The sequence below is a fragment of the Polyodon spathula genome, chromosome 13 (assembly GCF_017654505.1).
Source record: "Polyodon spathula isolate WHYD16114869_AA chromosome 13, ASM1765450v1, whole genome shotgun sequence".
NCBI classification, from domain to species: Eukaryota; Metazoa; Chordata; class Actinopteri; order Acipenseriformes; family Polyodontidae; genus Polyodon; species Polyodon spathula.
In genome coordinates, this window is record NC_054546.1 from 2,670,701 (window position 1) to 2,695,494 (window position 24,794).

Genomic DNA, 24,794 nt, shown 5'->3' on the forward strand with positions numbered 1-24,794 from the left:
ATATCATAATTCCATAATACATGTGGAAACAATTTACAGCAGCAGTGGCTGCTTCATGAAATGTACGAAAAACACAAAATAAAAGCTATACACAAGGTATTTTCCGTATGGTACTGATTAAGATTGGTAATCTTAACAAATCACTAATCTGAATAGGGTCCATTCCCAACTGTTTTGGATAAGTGAGAGTCCACTTTATTACAGTATTTCATTACAGTTTCTATAGTGATGTAATGTCATAGTGGCCCCAAATGGCATTTTAGAGGCAATGTATGCTTGTTTGCAAGTGCCCATTTATCTGAGGAAGGCTTGGATTTTAAACTATTGTAGCTACTGTATCGCGGGCGCGTGTATGTTCTTTCACTGCAGTCTGCTGTATTCCACATTGGGCTGGCAGAGATTTATCTTTTTTTCCAATAGGCTTCCATCTCAAGCTTTATCCTGAGTTCTGACTGACTTGCTGGAATGTTTCTGTGCTTTAGCTGAATCTATGTTTTGCCAGGCTGAAGGATCTTCTCAGATCACCACAGCATGATTGTAATATATCACACTGAATCAAGTGATGCATTTACTGAGATGTGACATGTGGTGGGTGACAAGAGTAAGAAAACCACTCTATCTCACAAGGAGGGTCAACTCACCACTACAGTGTCCGATACCATGACCCTAAACATAGGGCTTCGATCTAAAGCCTTAATAACCACAACAAAAAACAACTTTAATTGCAATTCCCTAGTACTTTTGTTCTTTTTAATAAGTTATATTTAATTCTGCTTTATAAGTGACAACACATAAGAACATAAACAAGACAAGAACATTTGATGCTGTATGTCACCCCTCTGACGTATTGCAGGGTTTTTAAGTGTCGCTGTTGCCTTTTGTGAAGTCTCCTAAGACATCATTGTAAACAAAACCTTTCATCTTATTTTTATGGTAAAATTGTTACAATCTTTTAAACAAATATATAGATGGCGGCCATAAACAGCTTGTTTGTTTTTTACTGAAGACGATGGCAGTTAACAAACTTCCCCCAATTAGACTCACAGTCCTTTGCACAGCTTTCTACAAATGATTGATATTAGCACTCTACCCAGCATCCAGACTGTTCACTAATGCCTTCCAGGTTTTTCTGACAGCTAAATCGCATGTACATTTCTGTGCAGTTGTTTCGTTATTTGTTGTTGTTTTTGTTGTTGTTTTTTTACTATTCTGCCAGTCTCACATTACCCTAAACTCAGGAATGTGGTGTCAGATGCACCTAGTGCCCCTTAGCCCTGTTCGATAATCCCTCTCTTTGTTTACAGGATCTCTTTCTCTCATTTAACTTGAGAAAGCACTATCAGGTCAGCTTCCATTTCGATAGACTTAAATGTTTGCTTCCTGTTTCCTCCCCCGGCAAAATCCCAGAGTGGGCATTAGTAGAGTTTTGTAAGAATGTAGCTCTTATTGGAGAGAAAACAAGAAAGAATGAGATTTATGAAAGCAGTGTTGCACAATAACATTCCTTGCACTGAAACTGCTTGCTTTAAAATTACAGCTGCTTTGCAAAGCCTTCGGGTTTCTTGTTATCTGCAGCAGTCATTGTGTGTACTTGCCAGTGTCATTGGGAGGATTCACTTTTGGTTATACTAATACTTATAATAAGTATGTAACACAGAGGGGAATCTTTACCAACATATATCAAGATATTATGCACTATTACAAACTCTACTTTGGTCATTTTCTGTCTTCTTGTGGTTCATAAGGCAATTTTCTTTGAAATTATAATGATTAATTTCAGAGGCTGGAAGTCAAACTTGGCAAACAGTTAGCTTTTTTTTGTTAGTTTTTTCTAAAAAAAAAAAAAAAAATACACTGGCCCCACAAACGGTAAATATTTCCCAGAATTAAAGACATGTATTAAAAACAGACTGTTTTAAGAAATTTGCTCTCAATGTTTGAAAACAGATTATGTTGCAATAATGGCCTTCTCATCAGAGAAAGTTAACATCTGGAGTGGTGCTATGAAGGAAACAAAAATATGTTATATCCATGTGCACTTCTCAAATCAACAAAGACAATGGCTTCTTAGATGCGTCTACACATAGACCTTTACAGGAACCTCTATAGGAATCCCTTATTGCTGTTAATGCATTATTGCATTTTGTTCAGAAAGAAAATTGGCAATATACTCTACAGCTGCAAACATTGAACTTGAAGCTGCTTCTCGCTTTTAAAAGCTTCTCTGGACCAAAGCAAAGGACTTTCAATGAATGACCAAGGACATTTCGAAGCTTGAAGGGAATTATAATATCCTGTAGAAGAGCCTATGGAACCATTTAGAATGTTCCGTCGAGCTGCAGTGAATCCGAGCCCCAGGATTAAATCCAGTCATCGAGCGCATAAAGAGTTAAAAGAGGCTCAGCTTGGATGGGAACTCCCACGTGTGAATCAGAGCCCTGCAGAGCTGCTGTGGATTGAATCCTGTGAGAACACGGGCAGACCACTGCGCCACCAGCACGAGACAACAGACTCTACTGAAACTCAAAATCACAAGGGTGCTCTGCAGAGCTGCTGCGGATTGAATCCTGTGAGAACACGGGCAGACCACTGCGCCACCAGCACGAGACAACAGACTCTACTGAAACTCAAAATCACAAGGGTGCTCTGCAGAGCTGCTGTGGATTGAATCCTGTGAGAACACGGGCAGACCACTGCGCCACCAGCACGAGACAACAGACTCTACTGAAACTCAAAATCACAAGGGTGCTCTGCAGAGCTGCTGTGGATTGAATCCTGTGAGAACACGGGCAGACCACTGCGCCACCAGCACGAGACAACAGACTCTACTGAAACTCAAAATCACAAGGGTGCTCTGCAGAGCTGCTGTGGATTGAATCCTGTGAGAACACGGGCAGACCACTGCGCCACCAGCACGAGACAACAGACTCTACTGAAACTCAAAATCACAAGGGTGCTCTGCAGAGCTGCTGTGGATTGAATCCTGTGAGAACACGGGCAGACCACTGCGCCACCAGCACGAGACAACAGACTCTACTGAAACTCAAAATCACAAGGGTGCTCTGCAGAGCTGCTGTGGATTGAATCCTGTGAGAACACGGGCAGACCACTGCGCCACCAGCACGAGACAACAGACTCTACTGAAACTCAAAATCACAAGGGTGCTCTGCAGAGCTGCTGTGGATTGAATCCTGTGAGAACACGGGCAGACCACTGCGCCACCAGCACGAGACAACAGACTCTACTGAAACTCAAAATCACAAGGGTGCTCTGCAGAGCTGCTGTGGATTGAATCCTGTGAGAACACGGGCAGACCACTGCGCCACCAGCACGAGACAACAGACTCTACTGAAACTCAAAATCACAAGGGTGCTCTGCAGAGCTGCTGTGGATTGAATCCTGTGAGAACACGGGCAGACCACTGCGCCACCAGCACGAGACAACAGACTCTACTGAAACTCAAAATCACAAGGGTGCTCTGCAGAGCTGCTGTGGATTGAATCCTGTGAGAACACGGGCAGACCACTGCGCCACCAGCACGAGACAACAGACTCTACTGAAACTCAAAATCACAAGGGTGCTCTGCAGAGCTGCTGTGGATTGAATCCTGTGAGAACACGGGCAGACCACTGCGCCACCAGCACGAGACAACAGACTCTACTGAAACTCAAAATCACAAGGGTGCTCTGCAGAGCTGCTGTGGATTGAATCCTGTGAGAACACGGGCAGACCACTGCGCCACCAGCATGAGACAACAGATTCTACTGAAAATCAAAATCACCAGGGTGCTCTTCAGAGGCATAGACCATCTTGTAAATTCCAGAAATACATTAATTAATTATTGATTGCTCAATGCATGAGCTGGCTCAATTTACAAATATGGACTGGAGTGCCAACCTCAAACAGATGGCTAGCTACCTTTACCAGTATGGCAAATTTCAGTTTCCAATTTCCACAAAGATAACTTTTCTTTTTCCTTGGCCTGAAAATTATAATGGAGTCTGAACAGTCTAGAACCTTTTTGGCAACATTTCGATTGGTTCTTGGTGGGATTTGTTTGTCCCACAAAGGGCATGCGACTCCATTAACGTAGCAACATTAAATGTCCTTCTTACGTTACCTACCCTTTAAGCACAGTATCTGTTTTAAAAGACAATACCAAGTTCATAGAACATAAACTGGCACTGGGCCCCTCTATTTCCAACACTGAGCTCAAAACACAACCCATTCATACGGTGCCAACCTTTCAAATTGAACAAAAAATAAAAATAACAAAATCTTGCATAGTTTTCTATTTCTATGAGCAGCTACACAGCCACTTTCTGTCGTGGTCAACTGGAGAATATTCTCAATGGGAATGAGAATGTATGCCAAACTTTTTAACTGCAGTCTCCCTTATTCTCTGGAGAAGACTTGGTCTAATTTGACTGATGACAAAAAACACTTACCCAGGCGTGAACTTTGGGGTACAGAAGTCAAAGGTTAAAAGGGCAAAGCTGGAGCCCAGGAGCCATCAACTAATGACAGCCAGACTTTTTATCCACAGAAATACTGAAGTGACTGGCGATGTCTTTCAAAACTCTCCCCCAGGATTTAATGAGAAGATTCTACTTAGAAAGCACATTCTCAAATACATAATGTTACTAGATCATTTAGTAACACTGGGCCAGTTTACTGAAGTTCTGTGGACACTGAAAAATGCATGCGCTGGTGTAACTTCATCTGTGCTTTAAAAAAATCAGCAGAGACACTTTTCCGATTCCTTCTGCCAAGTACGTCTGCAAGTTTCACAATCTTGAAGTTTAACAAAAGGTTTAACTGTTTCATCGTGGAACAGAACATAAAGTTCCCAGAGAAGATGTACATTTTGGTCACTGTGGGGTTTTACTAAATGTTTATTATTATTTATTTTTGAGCCAGGGGTCTCATTGTACAAACACAGCAGGTTGATCTATTGGGCTGCAGAGGGGCTAACTGCACTTCAAACTATAACAAACATACTTGCACTTCAAACTAATGCAGCAGGTTACTAAACAGACCCCTGCAGCCTTTTAGTGGCTCGTGTCCTAGATACTTTCATGAATCTCTGTTGTATTAATACTTCTTTAAAATATGATAGGGAGGCTTAACCTACAAAAACAATGTACATTTATACCTCGACCTTATAGAAATAGCAGAATGCAGAAAGTAGCAGAAAGTGGCTGTATTCGGATCATGCTGATTTGATAAAGGGGTGGAATTAAAACACACAATACAACCCCAGTGGCTTAACCAGTAAAGGGACTATCGGGTGAAAGCAGGGAGAGTCATACAATCAGGAGCTCACTGGCTTGAATCACGGTCTTGCTGAGTTGTCGTAAATTGGATTTGCCTGTGCTCTCCCATGGGTTAGATCCCCAGATCACTCTTCAGCGAACCCTCATGAACAGGCATCCCACTAGTCCTCAAAGAGATTTATGAAATATGTTGCAGATTTACAACATAAACTACCTGTTCCATGGCCCAATTCTACTCTGTGCCTGTCCCTGCATTACATAGCACACATTCACATGAAATCTTACTGTAGTATGCTTAGTTTAAGAACCACAGAAAGGCGAAGTATAAGAGTGAAGAGAGTACCACAAGAGCTGAGACTTTGGAAACACACAGTGGAAAGCTGCAGCAGATAAAATACCAATGAAGGTCCGGGAGATCGCAGACAGTCAAATGAACCTACTGTGTTGTGTACTGTGTACTGACCCTGGTGTGAGACAGCATTCCAAATCCCATTCTCACACTAGTGGCCTATTACAGATTATATGCAGGTACTTAAAAAAAGGAATCATGTTTCAATAAAACAGAGCCCCTTATCCCTCCCTGTCCCCTCGGTCTGTCTCAACACTGGCCTGATACCTTGCAAACATTGTAATCTAGCCAAGTTGTACATCAGTCGGATATCACTTCAACTTGCCAAGCAAACAGAGGTGCCTGACATTCCCACCAACCCACTTCACATCTGGCCCTCACATGCATGCAGACCAATACACACAGCAGTTTCTCCCTAGTATAGCTAGCTGTGCACAACTCAGGTGCTAGTGCAGTCTATAAAAAACATACTTATAAACCGTGGACTAAATGGCAGAACGAGCAAAAATATATCTGCATTGATTTTTTTGTATTAACTTTTTTTACATGAGACAGAGGGGGGCAGTATTCTGCTGTATGACTGCCACACCTCCAGGCAATGGTCAACAGCTTTGTAGAAGTTGGTATTGAATTTATTGGAAAGATGAACGTCTTACCATTCAGGTAAAGAGCAATCTCTGCAGTCGAGAGATAAGTACGGGTCTTGTGCTGATGTCAATATTACTAACTCATCAGCTGTTCGTCCACGCAAAGTTAAGGAATATTTCAACAAATGCTTCATTGGAATTCTGATGCAGAATAAGTACAATAAAGTAAGAAATGCCCCACTCAAGTTTAACTCATGGGTAAGGCCTTTTCCAGATATAGCAAAAAAATGTGAAATATTTCAAGTTCAGTATTTCAATATCTGACCAAACACTGCCTAAAAACTATTACTAGAATTTGTTCCTGTAACAGAATTTCTAAAAGACTGTATGAAAGTTATATCCTGCATGGAAATCAATGCATAAGCGGTGCCTGAAATAGATAGCACTCATTCTGCTGTACAGGGCTACCCTACAGTAAATTATACATCACAATGACTTCTAATTGTTTACAGAGGTAATTTGATGTGGCATTGGTATGGTGGTTTTTGTTCAGTATATTGGAATATTGGTTTGAATTCTGAATATCCCCATGTTTATCCTACATCATCATGCACTGTAGTTACAACACAGTTAAACTGCAGTCACACTAAGCTCAGCTGTTATTCCGTTTTCCATTTGGGAGAGAATTCAAGTTCCTCACAGAAAGAAGGAGCTTTGAAAAAGGACTTGAACCTTTGCCTATACTGAAGTACTCAGGGGATTGCACACATCACTGCAGATGAACCTCTGTCTGTACTGAAGTACTATAACGAGTATGGAGGTGGCAGCATTCACTCCCTCCCTCACACCATCTTGGAAGCCAGATGGACTTAAGTTACTTAATAAAACTGAGGATCAATTCTGTCTGTTCAAAGTCAGCTAAGCTCACTCTAATTAGAATTAATGCCAGTTTGATGACGCCACCACACCCCCATCCCTCTTAAGGTGCCACCTAGAAAAAGAAGATAAACAACAGCATTCCAAAACAATAATTTAAGATGTCTATAGTATAATCTTCTAGGAGCTTTGAGTTTTTGTATTAAGTACTTATAGCATCACCTATATTATCTTACTATATCATGGTAAATCGACTGTACAGTAATGTCAACAGGAATAATATCTGTGTCCTTTATGAATTATTGTGCTATAGGAGTTACACACCAAAAAGTAATACACAATACTACAGGGGGATATAGTGGAAGAACCTAAGATTATAACTGAAGAAATCTAGCAGCCACATAACATACTTTACCAAGTCTAGTAATCATCTTGTGATGGGGTAGGCAGTTATACTGTACATCATATAATATAGTATTCAAAGAACAATGACATGAGGTGTTTGTGTGGAAAGGTAATAAAGACATTAAAAACAAGGTACATTTAACCCTACTCTACATACATACATACATGCATACATACATACATACATACACACCTCCCTCCCTCCCAGTAGATGGATCTAGGACTATACAGAATCTCTATATTCTTTATCAAGTAATGTTACTAAGCACAGCAAAACTCGCTACATTCCAGAGCTGGAATGCCAGCCCACAGGTGAAGAGACTAAACCACACTAATGCCACATGAAAGGAACTGGACTCTATTCATTGACTGCAGGAGGAAACTTGCCATCATCAGGCTGTTCCATGAAATATTCCATATAACTTTCTGGCCTTTGCGTCTCGTCCCTGCCTTCTCTACAGCCCAGGGTGACATGTGCTGCCTCAGACCAGGATGCCACAGCTGTGGGTTCCCCTCCAGGTGCTACTGCCTGGCAGCCCTGCCCCTGGCTCCACAGCAGTGCCTGGCACAAGAGGTGAAGACATATTTAAAGTTCCAGCTCTTCCTTCACTTTAAGCCTTTCCTTGTTAATGAAATTCTCAAATCTCACAGTATGGCCAGTGTCTTAAGCATTCCTTACCAATTCACCAGGAAAGAATATCTTCAAACAGAGCAACAAACACCAGGCAACCCCAACATTCCTTCCTCTAAATATCTTAACAGACTCTGTAGTTCAGAGGCCAATGCACACAATGATGCTAAAGACATCTGAGCCACTGCACTTTTATTTGGCAACATAATAATTAACGCACATATCTTTGAGATCCTTAGGGCGGGCATAATTAGAAAAAAATATACATCAGAATCACTTCACCTCAAAAAACAAAGACAGTACGTAAAGCTGAGTAACCCTGATAAAAACAAAAAACACAAACCTCTTCAAAATGCATGCAACAGGATTGGCTAGCAGCGGTGAATAGGAGAAAGAATCAATAAAACGAACATATTAAGAAATCCAGCTTTCTTACCTGACTTCCGTTTGGAGGTGCCATAGCCCCTGAAAAAGAAGCAACAGCAGAAAGACATGGTTAGCGTGAGGTGGAGGAGGGAAGAGTAAAGAGGGGGGGTCCCACTCCAGGCTCCTATCTCTGCTATCCCTCATTAAAGCACGCACCCAGGCAGCAAGTGATGCAGCCAGCACTGTGCTGAAAGATACAGAGAGAGAGATGGGCAAGCCAGCTGCTACTGCAGCACCAAAAACCATCAAATTATGTGACAAAACAGCACCACCACAGGCCCCCTCCCTGCACTTAAAAGAACGAACCGCCCAGCTATATCAAGGGCTCTGATAAACTCTCCATGATGGATTATTATTGGATTAGCCACTTCGAAAACAAGCAAGCTCGTTAGGTATATAGGGTGCTGCTTGCTGGCCTGCCTGCAGTCGTGCGTAAGACAGGGCGAGAGAGAGAGAGAGAGAGAGAGAGAGAGAGAGAGAGAGAGAGAGAGAGAGAGAGAGAGAGAGAGAGAGAGAGAGGTAGAGAGAGAAAGAGAGAGAGAGAGTGAAGGCTTTCTGCAGATTCTATTTATAGAGCACAGCAAGCTGCAAAGGCAAACCCCAAAGATGCATGTAGAGCAACATGCCCCCAGATAAGTCCAGGTATTGAAATAAACACACTGCACTTGAACAAAGAATTCAAAAGGAAGTCTCAATACCAGAATATTGCATAATGCAGTACAGGACATCAATAATACAGAAGACAATACATATCATTTAAATAGGTTATAGTATTCTGTATATATGCTATATATCTATGTTATAACTCTTACCATGCTATGGTATACTGCAGGAAACTTTTCACATATGTTAGTTAATTTTTAGTCAAAAAGTGAAAGTTCTTTCACATAAATATTTTTCACACTGAAGTAGTTCAATGTAAATAGTTCAACTGCAACTAAACTGGCATCTTATTCGATAAACTGCACAAAACAATAAGCACTGACATAATCCGACACTTCAACAACAAACAGAACTCCTAACCATTTGCCCATGTCAGTCACTGTTGTTGTGCACAGCTGAAGCAGAGTCCTTACAGCACCAGATACCAAAGCCTCACCCCACTCTACACTACACAGCACATGCTACAGATCCAAACCAACAACCACAGGCATGTCTTTGCCCCCTTCCCGGATAATGGCACAGACACCCTTTTCAATACATGCTCCCTCCTTCTGCCCCGCCCTCAATCCCTGTTGTTGTCCAGCCCTTTAAGATGAATATGCTCTCTGTGTGTGTGTCTTGAGCTCATTCTCGACATGTGAGAATGAACCTTATTGTGAGAGAGTCACCGAGGGGCTGGTAAAAGGCTTCCAATCGCAGCAAGGACAGGTAAATCTCTGGCTGGTATCTTTCTTGTCTCCTGCTCCTTTGAGTGAAGGGTTTTTCATTACAATATGCATAACGGGTTGATAGTGCTAGCAGAGTGACATCACTGGTGAAAGTGCCATACAATACTTGTAGATAAGTAATGAGCAGTCCCTTTTCTCTGGGGCTCGTATGTTGACATTGTGAAGTGAAGCAGTAAAGATGTGAGCTACCTGTACACAAGGTGTAGCCGCTACAGCAGCACCACAAAATACACCTATCATGAGGCAGTATTATGCAAAGTGGCTGAACCATGTGACTACTGTGCATATATTAGGGTATAAGGAATGGCAAATGTGTCGACTGACCAAGCTGTATAGACCAGGAGTTACAGAGTAGGAATTCATAGCCATCTACCATTACACAAAATGCACATAACTCAATATGAAATTTATTTAAGCCATAGATTTTTTCTTCTTCATTCCAAGTAATGAAATCACATTTAGCTTGTACTGTAGTGCTCAACCATACGCATGTTAGCAACAGAACACCGTGCTATAGGAAAAGCACACAAAGACCTGCATTAACTTAGCAACACACTATAAGAGCTGAAAAGAAAATGTCAACCTGCTCATCCATATCCAATTCACAAAGAAGAAATACATATTAACACAGCAGCAGACAAAAAAAGCATTTTAAAATGTGTATCATATATTATTCCACAGACTTCGAAACTGCAATAAGAGCTATTCTTAGGCTCGCTGTTATTGTTTAAATTGGATTTGGCTATTTCACACCCAACTGAAAACCATCCAGAAAATGTCATAAATAAGAAACAAATAAATAAAGGAACAAACCCAAGTTGTAAAAGGGATCCCTTGAGTAACATAATATTGTTCAGTTTTGCAATTAATGGTAATAACTGAACTCTTGCCATTAAAAATGACTAGCTTAAGTAAATATGTGTAATAACATCATAACACGTTTTATTGGCGATATCTTCCCAGGGTGATATTTTCCCAATAAATAAATAACTAAATAAATCAGCAAACTAGCCACAAATATGGACTTTTTTAAAAAGAAATATAAGTTAATAGAAACTAGCCATATGAAAACAGCATATATTTTAAATATAACTTAAGTATATTGTATACATCATGCAATTGAAGTAATTGGTGTTGCAACAAATATATTGAAAAATATTTTAAATGTGTTAAACATATATTACCATTTGGGCAAAAGTATGTTAAAAATGTATTTTATGACCATCGTGGGTAAATCAAGCTTCAAGATGTCCTCCTCCAATGTCTACCACTGTCTCCCATCTTGCCTACCCAATACTTAGTGAGACTATGTTTTGTTATCTTTGGCAATTTATTGACCCTTGTTGTGAAGCATCTGAAATGCATTACGGCATCATGTGATCAGTCCTGCCCTTCTTTGGGCTGACCCGTATTGCAGAGTTGAAATCAGACTGTTCCCTGGAGTGTAATGTGCCCAGATTTGGCAGTCAACGCTTTTCCTATGGGTCGTAAAGAAAGAAATTAGTGAAGTGCAGTACAACTAAAAAAAACCTGTAAAATATTGAAGAGGATGCATATTTGGGGTCAGGGTTTGTATTTTAACCCTTTGCTGGCCCCTCTCTGTCAACACCTTAAAGTAACTGTAGCTTAAAAATCCATAAATCCATAAATCCAAGCTATTTTATGCTTTGATTTGCTACACGGGACTCAAATGTGCAGTTTGGGCAGAAATATTTTGCAGCACACATTTATTTTCATTTCAAAACATTTCAATGCCTTCATCTCAGGAACACTGCATTTGTACTCCCTGGGTCCTCAGCAATGGCCTCTGGGTGAAAGCATGTCATTGGCTGAAAGTGTGCCAGTCTGTAGGGTAACCAGATGATTGGTAATTGACAGGAAAGAAGCCAGCGAATGGGTGGAGACAATTTCACCATCTAGGTGACATGGCTCAATAAAGTGCAAGACAGTCTAAAAGCATGGCTTGCAAACAGAGCTATTTAATGTAGTGTAGTTCCATGTATAATGCTTTAAATTGAAAATACATGTTTGAGAAGGCATGTGTTTCTTTCAATCTGCACTTTTGAGACCTATATAATTAATGAATGTGCATGGCGGAGAGCATTCATTGAGCTATTTTGTTAGCTACAATTAGTTAAACACACACCAGTGTTTGCACATTTGTTTCATCTATGTAAAAATGTAGATCTGGAAAAGCCTCATTGTGGTTTCCAGGGGTGTGTCTGTAATGCATGTCTACAGTAGTCAAACACTGCAGTCTTATGATTCTAACTTATGGATCAATCACTGCCGAAAGGGAGTAATAATGCAAAACAAGGTTACCAGCAGCCCTACCACAGCTAAACAATACTCTGTAAGAGGAGCCAAAAGAGCTGTAGGGATTCTCAAACCATGCATGGTCTCCCTTTTTTAGACCACCCACCCCAGGGGCTGCACAGAGGAAAATAAACGAAGCGAGATGCATGTGGTCTGTAGAAAGATCTGCTCCCTTTTGACACGGCACACACCTGGAACCTTTATTAAATGTCTTCGCTCAGGTTGATTACTAAGGTCAAAGTTGTATAGGAGTTTTAAATAATATTTTTAAATGCATAATAAATAAACTATCAAAATTATTAAAGAATCAAATATATGAGCTGGTCCAAGTAAGGGATGCCACTGACAGCAAAATTCAGTGGCATTCCATGGTGTGGAGCATCAGCAAGACAGCAGTTCTGAGTGGTGTCAAAGGGCATGGTGACCATTTCTAATACAGGAACAGCCTTGTGGCTGTCTGCCCGAGTCCGGGACAGGCACAGCACTCTGGTTAATGAATGCCTCCCTCTGACTGACTGAAGCAGACCTCATCCGTTAGATGGGGGTCTCAAATGGTCAACGCAATCAATTAGATAATAGCATGTGGACCTCATATCACTAATGAAGGTGAAAAGGAAGCTGGCAGGACACACATTAGCTTCATTAGAACACACAGTAAAAATGCCTGGATGGAGAGATGTAATGCTTTGTGCCTCCATGCTGACACCACTGTACTGTCAGGGGTGCAAATGTCATGCTACTTTACATTCTGGTGCCAGTAGACGTGTATATTTTTCTATTTATTAATTTTTTTGTTCCTTAACAACCATAGGTGATGATAGTTTCTCATTGGATCTGGACTGACCCACCCACACTCATCCACAGACACAGAAGAGAAGGTTTGAGTGGTGTGGGAACTTGTTTGATAATTTAGCACCAGTAGGATCTCTAGTGCTAACTGTCAAAATAGTTTAGCACCAATTATCAGTAACTGTAGTGACTCCTTTTCTGGTAATGACTCCTTCTCTGGTAAATCAGCAAATTGGAGGCTATTGACTTGATAAGATTACTTTTTGAGAACAACAATTATGAAAATGAATTCGCACACTGGCGCCCTGTCATTTTTTTTGTAAGGTAGAAGGTAGCTTGTGTATGGAGGGGGTTTCCCTTCGAGAGAGGATGATTTGCAGGTACAGCACAGGAAGTCATCACTGAAGGAATCTCTCTCTTTTCATTATTCTCTTATTCTATTCTCTTATTATTCTTCTCTGCAGACATACAAATCCCAAAGTGCACACTGTTGAAGAGCATGGATGTCTGACCAGACTCTCTCCACTGCAGCTCCAGTAGAAATCACGAAACAAAGGAAATACAGAACTACAGATCCAATGCAATGTGAGACAAAAATGTGTGGTCTTAAAGTGAGTGAGTAATTCAGAAATGAGATTTGACTTTTTTTATTTCTTGAATACCAAAACGTGTGCATCTATCTATTTTACTGTTGCCAAGTATAAAAAAAGAAACACATTAGCACAAATGTTTCCACACACAGTGTTTCTCCATGAATTTAAATGTTAAAATACACAACACTAACCCCGTGGATAGGTGTACAGGATATTTTTGCTATTGCTGACACAAGCAGATGCCGTCCCAAATTCATCAGGAATTCAAGGAATTCATTCCACTGGAAATCTGGGATTCACAGGAAGCTGGGCCAAAATTCATAAAAAATATAACCAGACATTGGACGTATTTATCTTCCCTCTAATCTCCACATGGGAGCTGTCTCTTCGTCCAATTAATAACACAGGACCATTGTGCACAGTGTCTATTGGGCTCCAGTCAGCAGGGAGAGATATTTATTTTTGAAGGGAAAAAAACAGAACCTTTAGCTCCCTCTGGTGGGAACTTTCACTTAAGGTTTTTTTTTTTTACTCATATTAACATACCTCTGAATCTTCTCAACTACTGTATTGCACAAATAGTTTCACCATATATATTATAAAGTCAACATATATATATAATTTACTTTTTAATAAGACTATAATAAGACTACATAAAACGAACACCTTATCATGTTAAAGAAACAGATCTAGTGCATTTTTAAATTTCAGTGTAGTTCTTCAAGAAAATTCTTTTTGTTAATTAAGGTATTCTGAAATTTACGTTAGGATTATATATATATATATATATATATAAGAAAATAATTATATGATATATATATATATATATATATATATAATATCTATATATATATAATATAATAGGATTGCATTTCAGAACGTGAAGTCTTAACTTAATTACTTAAAATGAATTTTCTTTGAAGAACTACACATATATATATATATATATATATATATAATATATATATAATATATATATATAATTAAATTCTAAGTCCTTCCACAGAACCTGTATCTTTTTTTTTTTATTTACCTGTAGCAATTTTAGCATACTACTGCATGTTAATATAGAGAGTCTCCACAGGGCCCCTACACACCCCAGTCAGAGTAGTGTGGTGTGTAGAGGCCCCGTGGAGACACCTAGAGATCCTGGGTCTCACAGCATGTGTGGGTCAGAGACTCCCTCTGAACTTGATGATCCCAAGGCACCCATTGAGAAAAATAGCACAGCATGGGAACAAGGGCCTCTGGAGCAATCAAAGTAATAATAAAGATAGTGTTAATATCAGCAGAAGTTTGACTATTTTACCTTTTACACTCACAAGCACTTAACTACAGCAAATCAGCCCCTCCCTTTAACATAAACTTTTATGCTCGCTTGAGACAGAGCATGGCTCTGGAAAAAAGAGCCCAACTACCATTGTATGTTTCGCATGTACTCAGTGTTTAAACAAGACAGTCGTGTTCTGCAGCTCCAAGACAGGAAGGGTTCAATTGAATGTCTGGCCAGCACACATAAGTGATTCCGCTGCAGCCAGCTGGAAGCTTGTTGTGGTTCATTTCTGAAAGCAGCAGCAGCATCAATTCCTGGGAGCTTATTTCTATACAGGCCTGGTTCAAATTCAACACACAGACCTTGCCAGCTAGAACAATAGGGTTTCAAGTTAACTCAGCACTTTGCTTTCCAAGGGGGTGCAGTGTTTTCTGTTTAGTTTTAGTATACATTATTTGTTGTAATAAAACATGTGCCGCTTTGACAGTCATGGAGACAGGAGCTCTCCATCCTCTGTGCAGATTGAACACACTCTCTGCTGTCAGTGGAAATGCAGATTAGTTTAGCTTACTTGGTTTATTTGGTGACCAGTAGCTTACTGCTTTGTACCTCCTGCCTTCCTTTATCGGACAGGGATTCTCACAGCTGATCCACACATGTACCGCAGCATTGTTCTAACACCCTTCAGACAGCAGGGAGAAGATGGCTCTTTAATCTCATTCAGGGGTACTGTATCTGTACCATGACAAGCAATGTGACCTGGGGCTGGCATGTCGCATTTCTACATACGGTGGCCTCCTTCCACAAGGTGGGCATTTCATTCGCCTAACAACAGTCGTCGGACTGGAGACGTTAGACAGTGTTAGCTTATGTTGTGGGAGATGAAGCATCCCAGACTGAATGGCTTGTGTGAACTGTAATTGGACGAGTATCAATCAACTGCAGGACCAATTACTGGCTCTTGGGAAAGGTAGTACTGTATACACTTTCCACCTGTTGTTTACTGTAGTACTGACAGCCCACCACACATGACACCCCCACTACAGTACTTCAACATGGTTAGGAATATTCTTTTATTCTGCAAGGTATGATTCACTACATATACGCGCTGTAGATTTGTACCTCCAGCAAACAGCAATGTTAAGAGGTATGTTGTGTAGCGTAACACAGCTTACTTTTAATGTATTTTTAGTTGCACTGTCACAATATTATTTGTCACAGTATAATTAATAATAAATAATAATAATAATAATAATAATAATAATAATAATAATAATAATAATAATAATAATAACACCGTGTAACACTTTTTTTTTTTTTTGTTCCTGGGTAGTAAGTGTTATTTCCTAATTGCTTATGCCTCAAAAGTATAGAAAATGGCTATTATTCCCCACAAACTTTGCTTTTGTGACCAGGACAGTGATATTTCAAAATATCACTATTTCCAATGGGAAAACGGGCAAATGTGTGTCTTTTCGTTCACATAAAGTCAGAAAAAAACAACATATGAATCCAAATTAACATGTATTTATACTAAAGTAATACAAAAATGACTACAAAAGATTTAGAAGTGAGTAGTTTGTAAATACAGTATAATCGTAAATCTCGAAAAACTACTCACTTCTAAATCTTTTGTAGTCATTTTTGTATTACTTTAGTATAAATACATGTTAATTTGGATTCATATGTTGTTTTTTTCTGACTTTATGTGAACGAAAAGACACACATTTGCCCGTTTTCCCATTGGAAATAGTGATATTTTGAAATATCACTGTCCTGGTCACAAAAGCAAAGTTTGTGGGGAATAATAGCCATTTTCTATACTTTTGAGGCATAAGCAATTAGGAAATAACACTTACTACCCAGGAACAAAAATTGTGTTACATAGTGTAATTAAAGTGATACTAATTAAACTTTGACAAACATTATTGTGAAAGTGCAAATAAAATAACACTGATGTCGAAGAACAACGCGGTGGCAGAGTCTGTTTAAACACCCCTATCAAACAGACTCTAAGGCCACTGCAGTTCTTTCTGCTTTCCAGCTCCTTTGCAGGGGGAGTCAGCTGGAACCCACTCTGATTGCTTCCTCTTGTGCTAGGCCTTCAAGCTACTTGTTTTTGATCAAGTCAGTCCTTTTAAGTCAAAAAAGCTGGAGGGAAACGGGTTCATTTGTTTTATTTTGGTTTCATTGCTCATTTCCTCTGGGGGTGGATGTAAGTCACCGAAACTCAGAGGTGTTTTTAAAGTTCCTGTGGCCTTTTAAAAAAGCTGAATAAAAAATGAACAGCACCTGCACAAGCCACGCCTCTGCTATCTCTGGAACATACCCCATTGTTTCTTTAATAAAGAAGCAGGCCTGTTGGCGCTGTGTGTTTCAAAGTTGATGTAGTGTCTTTTTATCACTGCACCCCCATGTGGACACTAGATGAACAAGGCCAATGTCCTCTTATTCCACACTTTACTAAGCTGATGGCAGGTGGAGTGAATGCAGGCTTCGCTAAGCAGAACATCCACCTGTGTAATCAACTGAGCTAACAACACCATACTCTGTACATTGTGCATGCACCTGTACCAGTGCAGAAGCGTGCAACATACTGTTCATTCGCAACAGCAAAGTGCACTGCACAGTAAGTCTAAAAGCTTGGAAACCATGAGTGGAAAGAATGGGGCTGAACCCATGACTGTATTGAGATGCTGCTGAGGTTCACATTTAATCATGTGTTGACAACTTGTGGGGCCCCCTACCAGCTGGGAGGACATCATGCACACTCCTGCAATCTTGTTAAATCTTATCAAATAGACAGTGTCTTAACCCCATCCCCAGTGAGTGGGTGGGGGGGGGGTAGTGCATAGAGACTTAAAGGAAGTCTCCAGCTGAGGTCAGGCACACAGACACTCCTGGTTTTTATCTCCTCCATTTTCTGGCAATGATTGCCGGTGAGTGGAGCAGTCACTTCATGCCAGCTTCCATTGTTGGGTTACTTGCATTGCTTGAGCTGGGAGGATTTTGTTCCAACTTTTAATTAAGGAAATAAAACACTGTGACTGCAACCCAGCTGAAGTTTATCACTACAAAACAATCAATCAATCAATCAATACTTTATTAATATAACACTTTCATATTAAAAATGTATATCAAAGCGTGGCACAGGACAAAACAGAAGAAAAACTAAATACAATTTATGTCTATAGAAGGGCTATCCAAATAAAAGAACCTGCACGAATTTACTTAAGCTATCATTTTGCATGAGGTCACTGTATAACCTTTTATTTGTTTCCATTAAAACACTGGTAGTTGTTACAATATGTTAAAATCAAAAGGGATACTAAATACAGAAGGAAATAACCCATCAGAGTATTATATTTATTCCATAACAGTGATCCAATAATGAAACATTCTCTCTGTTGACAGCTGCAAGCTACGGGGACTTCTTGTAACAGTTCACGAGTCTGCAATGCAATTTTAAACAGCTTTTGATGACTCTTTTGTTTCAGTATTGGTTGTTGTTGAAGCTGTTTCTTGGGTTTGGCTTCTAAAATAAACACGGCTGCATGCCTCAATGCTGTGTTACACATGAGAGTCGGGGTCATTTTCACAATGGATTGCTTTGTTTGGCAATTCACAGCTCAAAGTCCTGCTGCTTGTGTGCCTGTGTATGCGGCAATTAAGCTTTAATTGGTTTCAGTTTGGCTTCAGATGGGGTTGAGCAGGCGGGAATAAATGTTTTCACCAAGGTGAAAACAGGATGTATTAGAACTGTGTGTGACGGAGCCTACAGCTTGCATTGAAGCCAACCTGCTGGGCACTTGTGCAAGAGGAGATTGCGGGCTGAGCAGGCTGTCTACAGAGAGACCTGTAGGGAGGTCACCAGCTGGCTTCAAGCATGCATACCATCCAGGTTGTTAAATATGTAGAAGGACTGAACTGAAGGGCACGATCCGCCTATACACACATGCACAAATGCACAGAGTACATAAACCTGCTTTTTATCTACTTGACCGTGTAACTATCGTCCTGGGACTAGGGTCCCTTTAGATAGAGCCCCACCTGTCACTCAACTGTGTCTAATTTATATATATATATATATATATATATATATATATATATATATATATATATATATATATATATTTTCTGTAGACTATTTAAAAATGATTTATTAAAAAAAAATACCAGGACCATTTATGTTAACTTACTATTCCATTTTGACTTTTTGTAGGCCTCGTTATGTAGTTATTTGGTCTAGTCTGGGTAGAGCTACTAAAACAAAAATATAAACAGAACCCCACTGGAAACTAGTGGTGGTATTGAGGAACAAAAACCTTCAGCAGAGTTATACCTCAGCCTCATGCTAATTCTTTGTCAAGATGTACTCTTTTTACATATGTTGTCCATACCTCATCCCCGAGGTAACCAGCCAAGGCTGCTGTGAGTTTTGTGCTCCAATATGTAAATGCATATCCTATTTGTAAAGACTTAAATTAATGTAATTATGTTGTCACTTCAAACAACGATATTAATGCCTTTCATTTGTTGAATACTGCCAAACAAGCAGCAAAGTGAGAATGCTCTGATAAGGCCTGTCTTTCATTGGGTGTCACTAGTTGTTTGTCAGCAGTGTTTCAGGAACCATTAGCCTCCACCTTAAACAAGAAAGTCATTGAACTAACTTCAAGCTCTTTACCAGCATCTCAGTTCTAAAAACCCTGGGGCTCCAAAGACTTCAGCGCTTTTCCTAGAAATGTCCCTACGTCTTTTTAATTGATCGAACCATGAGCCGCAGCCAGGGCATCCATCGTCATCTTTTTTGAAACGGGTTCAACTTTAAACATCTCTGTGTAGAAAAAAAGCTAAGCTACTGGCATCAGGCCACAGCTGCGTCAAGGATGACTGAACTCTAAAAGAAGAGAATAGAAGAACAAACGCGAGGTCGCAGGCAAGTTAAGCTGACAAAGAGAGGACTTAAAAAATTATGCTTGAGCTGGACATAGGCCATGAACATGTGGGCGCTTTGTAATGTTGTATTCACCCTGCCTGAAACCTGTTATTAAACAAGCTTGCTGCTAGCGTCATTAAAAAATGATGACGTGTTTGTTTGCTTGAGTAGTTCTGGCCCCGGTATTGCAGTTTGAGGAAAGCTCTGAGGAGATTGTGTTTTTTCAGCTAAAACAACATTTCTCAAAAAATCTCCAACTGTACTTTCTACAGTCTGTTTGGCAATACTGTAGGGTGACTGAAGCCACGTGCATCTTGGTCTGGAATCATTACCAATGAACGAATTGTTGCATACAGTCCCTATGGGGGACGAGGTCTTAAACAGTGTTTTATATTCTACTACAATAAATCAGTACGAAGCAGAGACAATGCAATAGAATGCAGAACAACAGAAATGCAATACAGTAAAACAATAAAAAAAAAAAACAGACTGCAATAGTACCAGTGTGCTCTGAAGTACCGAGGTTATGATTACTGTCAGGACCAAGCCATGCGATATCCCCCCATAACTGTATTATACTGTCTGTACATTAGGCATGCTTTTGGCATCAATGAAATCTGTTCATAAAGCAGTTTACCGGTACTATTAGAGGTCTTGTTCTGTATAAACTGCGTCCTGACTCACTTCATTCCAAAATACTTTATTACCGTACTTGCATATCACACTATATCGATACATTCATGACACCTCATCCTGCTCCAATCCTTTCATTATTCGCAGCAGACATTTTACAAAGAGCTTCAAGTGGAGTGAAGTACATTCCCACCTTTTCCTTTTTTTAAAGCCATAGAGTATGTGATGCCCAGTGCTGTTTCACACTCTCTACCTGAATTCACAAAGAATTCTGAGGCATGCAAATTAATGCATTCCTTTACAGTGTGCTTACTAGCAACCTAATGCTTTATAAATGCAGCCCTTTGTCTCCTTAGCTAACCGAATTCAAGGTTTTAACTTGTTAAGCTTCTGCTGTTAAATTATAAACAGGGAGCAACCATGATGATCTCCTAATTAGTATCAGTTATTGGATTTCTGAAGGCATTTCAATGTTGTGTGCAATACTGTATTACATTTTATCATTTTTCATTTCTTGCTCATGCTTTTTGTATAGACTGATACTGCAGCTGCTCTCTGTTGAGACTGTTGAACACAGATTTTTTCATGGCTTGAAAGAAATGGCATCGGGTGCTAGGAACGAATGACTGGGTTAATGTGCTGACAGGCATATTTTTTCATCTAACGCTCTTGACATCTGTAGTGGGTTGGAAATGCTTTCTGTTGACGTCATGTGATTTTATTGCACTATTTTCTTGGCTCCTTGTGGTTCTCTTTTTCAGTTTTAATGTAGATTGTGTGGGGGGGGGGGGGGGGGGGGTCTAAAGTGCCTGGTGCAATATAGTGCTGATGTCAGTTTGATACCTTTTTACTGCAAACTCTTTTCCATATAAAAACAAAACAGCCACCACACCACTTTCTTCCACTGTCAACTAAATATCCCACCATTGACAATTATCACTATTTTAACTGTGGTTGTCACTGTGACAGACTACTTGTGTTTCCCCAGTCCAAGAAGCTCACAACACTGCAGGACATATGAATAACCCCAACCCCAGGTTAAAGTGGGGCTCTCAGCGGGGAAAGCAAGCCTTCACTGGCTGGGGAGCGTTCTGACCGGAAATATCCAAACTCTTGCATTTTAATATCTGCTTTTAAATGCAGAAGACTGCATCTGGAAAAATCCTACTGTTTTTTAGGCCTGAAAGGCTGCCTTTGTCTGCACTCTCCTCCTCCTCACCCTGTATTTGATGAAGTAGACAGATTGAAAGACAGAGACGGCACTGTCTTTATCATCATATGAAAAGAAAATTGAAGCAGCTATGATTGCATCTATCAATGCACATGTATTTCAAATGTAACTGTCTAGTTTGGGAGAAACAGAACTGAAGCAGATAGGATTGCCGTTATCAGTGCACATCTATTTCAAATGTAGCATTCTCTTCACTGTTACACACACTGCCCCAAATAAATACAAAAAAGGGATAAGGAAAAACAACCTAATTCAACATGAAATGAAATTTCCATCTCCAAAGTTGGATGGCTTGGGTTAAAATCTAAGTGAGACCTCTTACTTACTCCCATTTCACACTAACCTCTCTGCACTTTCTGGATTAATATGAATCCAGCATCATTTCAGCTCTCACACCTCTTTCTCCCCCTGCAGGAACTGTCATGATACATCTGGTCAGCCAGATTGGGCAACAAAGAAGGTGATCAATCTATCCTGGTGTTGCCTTCCCTATTTCAATGACATCTTTCAGTTGTGTCTGGATAAACAAAAGAAGGTTACATAGTACCCGTGAAATCCCAGTGGTGCAGAATGGCTTTGGTAATTCCCCAAGCTGTGGAGACGGCACTGGGCTGACACACGATGACATGTGATCTGGGGTTTACAGCTTGGCAGGCGGTCTAAGTTCCCCACTGTATGGTGATCATGTTGGAAAACCCAAGCTGCCTTATCTAATTCAATACCTATCTCACATCAACAGACCATAGCAGACTACGGCCTTTTAATTTATTGTGTCTGCATGCTATAATACGATCAAGAAATATATTACCCCCAGGTATTCAGTGTCTTAACTGCAATCCATAGTGAGGGTTGCTCTTGCTTGTAAGTTAATAAGTACGGATGACCAGTTTCTTGTGAGCAATGTGGGTAGTCATTGTATGTTTTATTCTACAGTGGTTTGCAGAAGTATTCACCCCCCTAAAAAGTTTTCAGTTTGTTGGCACCTGAGCGTACTCCACAATGCTTTCAAATTAGACTTTACATGTAGAATCTACACAAACTACTCCACATTGATAAAGTTAAAAACTGCATACATAACATAAATAACTAAGATTTACAGAGAAAAACAGATTAATCTCAGTTGCATAAGTATTCAACCCCTTTGCTACTGCAGCCATAAATCAGCTCAGGTGCAAATAATTTGTTTGAAAGGACACAAAATTAGTGAAATGGTTTCATGACATAGTACAGTACTCATGTCAAAGTAATATAGATTCTATTATGCTATTGTGTGACCTTTCACAGATTTATGGAGTCTACATGGCATCCTGATTTCCTCAGTTTTAGGGTTTGTTGTAAAATCACACATATGTTAACTTTTAAATGATTTTATTCTATGGGCCCCCTCCATTTTTGTCTTGGTAGTTCATACTTGTATACTACCAATGCAGTTCAGAAAGCAGACACTTTATTGGATGAAGTGGGATATCGTGTCCGCCCGCTTAAGCATAAAGGAATCCTACAGTGTGAGAAAGGTCAGTTTTCCCAGTCTTGTTCTATTTCCAAATCTTCATGTTGATCTTCGCTCTAAGCAAAGGGTGGGAAGAGCTCCCCAGCCATTGAACCAGTCCCCAAAGTCAAGTGGGATCCAGCTTCCATTCGTTCAGTCACTTCAGGCTCAGTTGTGCTGGGTTTTTATTTTCTAAAACATATTCGTAATCTATCTGGAGTGCGGATGGCATTAACCTAGTTCCTGTTGGCTGATAAAATGAATATGTATGGGTGACACTCCTCAGTTCCTATTGGTTGATTGACATCATGACGATGTCAGAGTGGCTGTGACTTTTGGATTCTTTAGAATCTGATATTGCCTGATCCAGCCATCTGGACCGGTGGAACTGATTCAGCTCCATACCCGGGTGACTGTCAGCTACGTGTTTCAGGTCTGATTTATTGTTCCAGGAGAAAGCATAACCAATCCATTACCTGAGTGCAGCGGGCTCATGTCTGGTGCCTTTGCCTACAGTCCAAATAACATTGGTGCAGAACATCCAGCTGCTCAGGTGGAAATAGGTGACAAAAGTGCCATCGACAATATTTTAGTTAACACAAATAGTTATTAAATGCCAATAGACCCTCTGATAATAATGAGTAAGAACATGCATTGTGTCCTCTTGAGCTCTCCAGTGCTGTGAATGCAGTGTTTAATGCAAAAAACAAGCCTAAGACACTTAGATTTCAAGGGTGTATGTATAATGAAGTCTCTCTATTTTGGCCAGTCAGGGGACCAACAAAATGTGCCCTAAATGGGGGGAGCTTGGAACTTCTTGCAACTACAGGAATTTATTAACACAGATGTATTTACACAGATTAATGCTTTAATGAACTGCTTTATCAGCTTATATGGAAGCAAATCAGGACTATATATATATATATATATATATATATATATATATATATATATATATATATATATATATATATATATATATATATATATATATTATATATATGACTAACAGATATGTTTGCTTACATTACATATACTTTAACATTGTGAGCTATTCCCCATACATATCTTTTGTGACTGTTACGTCTCTTGACAGTTCCCTTCACAAACCACTCATCTAATAATCTCTCAGGCATTTTTTTTTTTCTACTTGGTCGCAGAGCCTAACCATAAATGATGCATGCTACTAAAAAAAACACATTCCTGTAACACACCGAGCCTTGCTTTACAATCCCTTCCAAGAATATAGCAAACTGTTATGCACATATATTTAAAATGTATTCTAGATAAGCACTCCCACCCATAATATAGACTGAAGATAACATCCAATAAGCTTCATCTCTAATTAAGAGATGCCATCTTTCAGCGCATAATTCAGTTTGAAGCACTTCAGAGATAAAAAATAAATAATTCCCAGAGTATGAAATCAACGTCAAGCAAGACACAGTTCAATGCACTAAACACTGCTGTAGCCTCACTGAAATTCAAATAGTGCTCAGCTTCCTCTGTTCAAAACCAACTTCTCATGACTCAGAAAACACTTCAGTTTAAGATTGCCTTACCTTTAGTTAACACAAATAGTTATTTGAA

The 24,794-nt window shown here is 39.8% G+C and overlaps 1 protein-coding gene across 4 annotated transcripts in view; it reads right to left on the minus strand.

Annotated features, from left to right (window-relative positions):
• Positions 1–24,794, minus strand: part of LOC121325539 (SH3 and PX domain-containing protein 2A-like) — a 64,527-nt gene that overhangs the window by 33,556 nt on the left and 6,177 nt on the right. For 3 of the 4 annotated variants that reach the window (XM_041268178.1, XM_041268177.1, XM_041268182.1), the window contains exon 4: positions 8,561–8,589. In XM_041268178.1, coding sequence (XP_041124112.1) covers positions 8,561–8,589 — 29 coding nt within the window. Of the gene's footprint in view, positions 1–8,560; positions 8,619–24,794 lie in introns of those variants that run through there. The other variant, XM_041268181.1, reaches the window with a different exon arrangement.